This window comes from Mizuhopecten yessoensis, unplaced genomic scaffold, assembly GCF_002113885.1.
Source record: "Mizuhopecten yessoensis strain PY_sf001 unplaced genomic scaffold, ASM211388v2 scaffold8275, whole genome shotgun sequence".
Taxonomy (NCBI): Eukaryota; Metazoa; Mollusca; class Bivalvia; order Pectinida; family Pectinidae; genus Mizuhopecten; species Mizuhopecten yessoensis.
Window position 1 is genome coordinate 344775 of NW_018407466.1, and position 5019 is coordinate 349793.

Here is a 5019-nt window from a genome sequence, read left to right on the forward strand (position 1 = left end):
GGGGGAGGTGTTATCAAGGACAGGTACATCAGGGGAGGTGTTATCAAGGACAGGTACATCTAAGGGAGGTGTTGTCAAGGACAGGTACATCTAAGGGAGGTGTTATCAAGGACAGGTACATCGGGGGAGGTGTTGTCAAGGACAGGTACATCAGGGGAGGTGTTATCAAGGACAGGTACATCTGAGGGAGGTGTTATCAAGGACAGGTACATCAGGGGAGGTGTTATCAAGGACAGGTACATCTGAGGGAGGTGTTATCAAGGACAGGTACATCCGAGGGAGGTGTTATCAAGGACAGGTACATCTGAGGGAGGTGTTGTCAAGGACAGGTACATCAGGGGGAGGTGTTATCAAGGACAGGTACATCTGAGGGAGGTGTTGTCAAGGACCGACACATCATGGGGAGGTGTTGTCAAGGACAGGTATATAAGGAGGGAGGTGTTGTCATGGGGAGGTATTGTCAGGGACAGGTACATCATGGGGAGGTGTTGTCAAGGACAGGTACATCAGGGGGAGGTGTTGTCAAGGACAGGTACATCAGGGGGAGGTGTTATCAAGGACAGGTACATCAGGGGGAGGTGTTTTCAGGGACAGGTACATCGGGGGAGGTGTTGTCAAGGACAGGTACATCATGGGGAGGGGTTGTCAAGGACAGGTACATCAGGGGGAGGGGTTATCAAGGACAGGTACATCAGGGGGAGGTGTTATCAAGGGCAGTTACATCAGGGGGAGGTGTTTTCAGGGACAGGTACACCGGGGGAGGTGTTGTCAAGGACAGGTACATCATGGGGAGGGGTTGTCAAGGACAGGTACATCATGGGGAGGGGTTGTCAAGGACAGGTACATCAGGGGGAGGTGTTGTCAAGGACAGGTATATAAGGAGGGAGGTGTTGTCAGGGACTGTTCCTTCAAGGACAGGTATATCAGAGGGAGATGTTGTCAGGAACAGACACATCTTTGCGAGGTGTTGTCAAGGACAGGTATATAAGGAGGGAGGTGTTGTCAGGGATAGGTTCATCAGGGGGAGGGGTTGTCAAGGACAGGTATATAAGGAGGGAGGTGTTGTCAGGGATAGGTTCATCAGGGGGAGGTGTTGTCAAGGACAGACACAGCATGGGGAGGTGTTGTCAAGGACAGCCATATCATGGGGAGGTGTTGTCAAGGACAGGTATATAAGGAGGAAGGTGTTGTCAGGGACAGGTACATCAGGGGGAGGTGTTGTCAAGGACAGGTATATAAGGAGGGGTGTGTTGTCAAGGACAGGTATATAAGGAGGGAGGTGTTGTCAGGGACAGGTTCTTCAAAGACAGGTACATCAGGGGGATGTGCTGTCAGGAATAGGTACATCAGGGGGAGGTGTTGTCAAGGACAGGTATATAAGAAGGGAGGTGTTGTCAGGGACAGGTTCTTCAAGGACAGTACATCAGGGGGAGGTGTTGTCAGGGCTGGATACATGAGAGGTACTGGAGAAATGTGTGAGGCATTGATACCATTGAGTACATCGGTGTACTGTATGCCTTTTGTGTTGATTGTAATGATTATCTTTAATCACATCAGCTCTGCTGCACATCCTGTCTGATAACGCAGCAGGTTAACTTAACACACAAGCAACGGAACACACCGCTACAAATTGGTTTGGATTTTTTCATTGAAATTTTACGATCGATTAAAATGGCAGAAAAGAATTTACATTACAGTGCCAGGCAGCTACGTTAAAGACAGCTAGACTGTGATAATGTTCCAATTTTCAACACATTTGCCTCTCTGATTAAATTTTTTTGCCAATTCATTAATTTGAGATATGGCAGTAGAAATCATCAAACTAGAGTAGCTCTGTCTGTGTAGGGCTATGTAGGAGACAGACAAACAAATGAATACAATAGTTTTAATGTCTGTCATTGTCTGTGTACTCTAGCCCCACTACCTTACCACTCACGCAGCATCTATAATACATGTTTATGTGCAGCGCCTTACCGTGGGGACGTCACATGGGATTGTAAAGGGCCTTACTTTGGGGTAAAAAAAGCTCTGTCTGTCTAAAGGACACATCAATGCATGACCCCTGTGATGTGAGTGGGGACATAACAGATCCATCAGATTGTGAGATAACCCTATGTCCAGTCCCATGTTCATTGCAATAAATCCAGAAACGACCTTGACCTCATAGTGTTCCCTATATACCTTAAAGTTTTATTTTTGTTATGTTTCCAAGATACCTTTAACTTTGACCTCTGATTTGTTACCCTAGATACGTTTAACTTTGACCTCTGCTTTGTTATCCTAGATACCTTTAACTTTGACCTCTGCTTTGTTACCCTAGATACCTTTAACTTTGATCTCTGCTTTGTTACCCTAGATACCTTAAACTTTGACCTCTGCTTTGTTACCCTAGATATGTTTAACCTTGCCCTCTGCTTTGTTACCCTAGATACCTTTAACTTTGACCTCTGCTTTGTTACCCTACATATCTTTAACTTTGACCTCTGCTTTGTTACCCTAGATACCTTTTAACTTTGACCTCTGCTTTGTTACCCTAGATACGTTAAACCTTGACCTCTGCTTTGTTACCCTATATACATTTAATTTTGACCTCTGCTTTGTTACCCTAGATACCTTTAACTTTGACCTCTGCTTTGTTACTCTACATACCTTTAACTTTGACCTCTGCTTGGTTACCCTAGATATGTTTAACCTTGACCTCTGCTTTGTTACCCTACATACCTTAAACTTTGACCTCTGCTTTGTTACCCTAGATATGTTTAACCTTGACCTCTGCTTTGTTACCCTACATACATTTAACTTTGACCTCTGCTTTGTTAACCTAGATACCTTAAACTTTGACCTCTGTGTATTAATTGCCCTTGATATTTCAAAATTTGACCCCTGCTTTGTTTCCCAAAGAGGTACCTAGAACTTTGGTTTTTGTATTGTTACCCTTGGTATGGTGAAGTTTGACCTCTGTTACAATTAAAACTTGAATAATACCCCTAAATACCAGGGTGGCTCTAGTGTTATTAAAAACTGACGAGGTCATTTACTGACAAATAATTCGAAGAAAATGGGATGGAACCGAAGCAAAACTTCTGAGAAAACTCAACATTACTTTATCCACCAGTGATATTTGATCAAGCCCTGCTTCGCCTTATAATACAGCCATCTTGATGGGGCATACTATAGTATAACATTGTCTTAAAACTTCAAATGGTGATTTTTTCCTAGCAAAATAATATACTAAGAACATATCTAAAAAGAAAAATACTCATGTCATCTAGAAATGAAATGATTACAGGAACCATTTATTTTGAAAAGTGTGTTGGATGATTAAGGAAGTATTTACAGAATAATTCACAGCATTTAGTAATCCACCTTAATACCAAAATCAAACTAATCGTAAACATTTAGCTGGGCTAGCACTATATTGAGGCTAATTGTGGATTGATGAGAGTTTGTCCTCCGTTTGACACGTTCTAGCTGTCACATGAAGATATAGAACGTGTTGATATGTAGCTTTTAGACAAACAGCTCTATGACTCAATTCAATCATTGTATGATACATATACTATACTTTAATCAATCTAAATATAGATTAAGGGGGAGATAACTGTGAGGTTACACAGTGACTTGTTATGTGGTACAAAACCAGAAACAAAGAAATGAAGGGGGTAAATACTCTCATAGAAAAACACAACTTTCATTTGAGTAAATAGACATTTTTTTTGTATTCTTATAGGTAAAGATACTGGAGAGGAAGAGCTAATGGCCGACTCAACATCTCAACCAGGAGAAGAACAGAAGGAGGAACAAGAGGAGGACCAAGGAAGGTATATAATATACACCATCTTCCAATGTACCGCCCCAAACCCTTCCCCTGCCACACACTTTCTACCCGTGTCCTAAAACCCTGTATAACACTGCACTGTCACCATACAGCAGCCCTTTTTTATGCTACCTACTTCTATAGCCCAGTTCCCTTCCTGCCAGCCATTACCTCAGCTTTCTACACTCATCTTACCCTACCAGCCAAACTTTCAATCTCTCATCACTTCTTTCTCCATACAACAACATTTATTCAAAACTTCTACGTCTTCTCCACTCTGATCTTTGTACCTGACCATACACGTCTACGTCTACTCCACTCTGATCTTTGTACCTGACCATACACGTCTACGTCTACTCCACTCTGATCTTTGTACCTGACCATACACGTCTACGTCTACTCCACTCTGATCTTTGTACCTGACCATACACGTCTACGTCTACTCCACTCTGATCTTTGTACCTGACCATACACGTCTACGTCTACTCCACTCTGATCTTTGTACCTGACCATACACGTCTACGTCTACTCCACTCTGATCTTTGTACCTGACCATACACGTCTACGTCTACTCCACTCTGATCTTTGTACCTGACCATACACGTCTACGTCTACTCCACTCTGATCTTTGTACCTGACCATACACGTCTACGTCTACTCCACTCTGATCTTTGTACCTGACCATACACGTCTACGTCTACTCCACTCTGATCTTTGTACCTGACCATACACGTCTACGTCTACTCCACTCTGATCTTTGTACCTGACCATACACGTCTACGTCTACTCCACTCTGATCTTTGTACCTGACCATACACGTCTACGTCTACTCCACTCTGATCTTTGTACCTGACCATACACGTCTACGTCTACTCCACTCTGATCTTTGTACCTGACCATACACGTCTACGTCTACTCCACTCTGATCTTTGTACCTGACCATACACGTCTACGTCTACTCCACTCTGATCTTTGTACCTGACCATACACGTCTACGTCTACTCCACTCTGATCTTTGTACCTGACCATACACGTCTACGTCTACTCCACTCTGATCTTTGTACCTGACCATACACGTCTACGTCTACTCCACTCTGATCTTTGTACCTGACCATACACGTCTACGTCTACTCCACTCTGATCTTTGTACCTGACCATACACGTCTACGTCTACTCCACTCTGATCTTTGTACCTGACCATA

General features: G+C 43.3%; 1 protein-coding gene across 1 annotated transcript in view; it reads left to right on the forward strand.

The window, feature by feature from the left end:
- Positions 1 to 3897, forward strand: part of LOC110455554 (caspase activity and apoptosis inhibitor 1-like) — a 142349-nt gene extending 138452 nt beyond the window's left edge. Inside the window, exon 6 of the mRNA XM_021505739.1 lies at positions 3731 to 3897. Within this exon, the coding sequence (XP_021361414.1) occupies positions 3731 to 3897 (167 nt within the window). The remainder of the gene's footprint in view (positions 1 to 3730) is intronic.
- The last annotated feature ends 1122 nt before the right edge of the window (positions 3898 to 5019 follow it).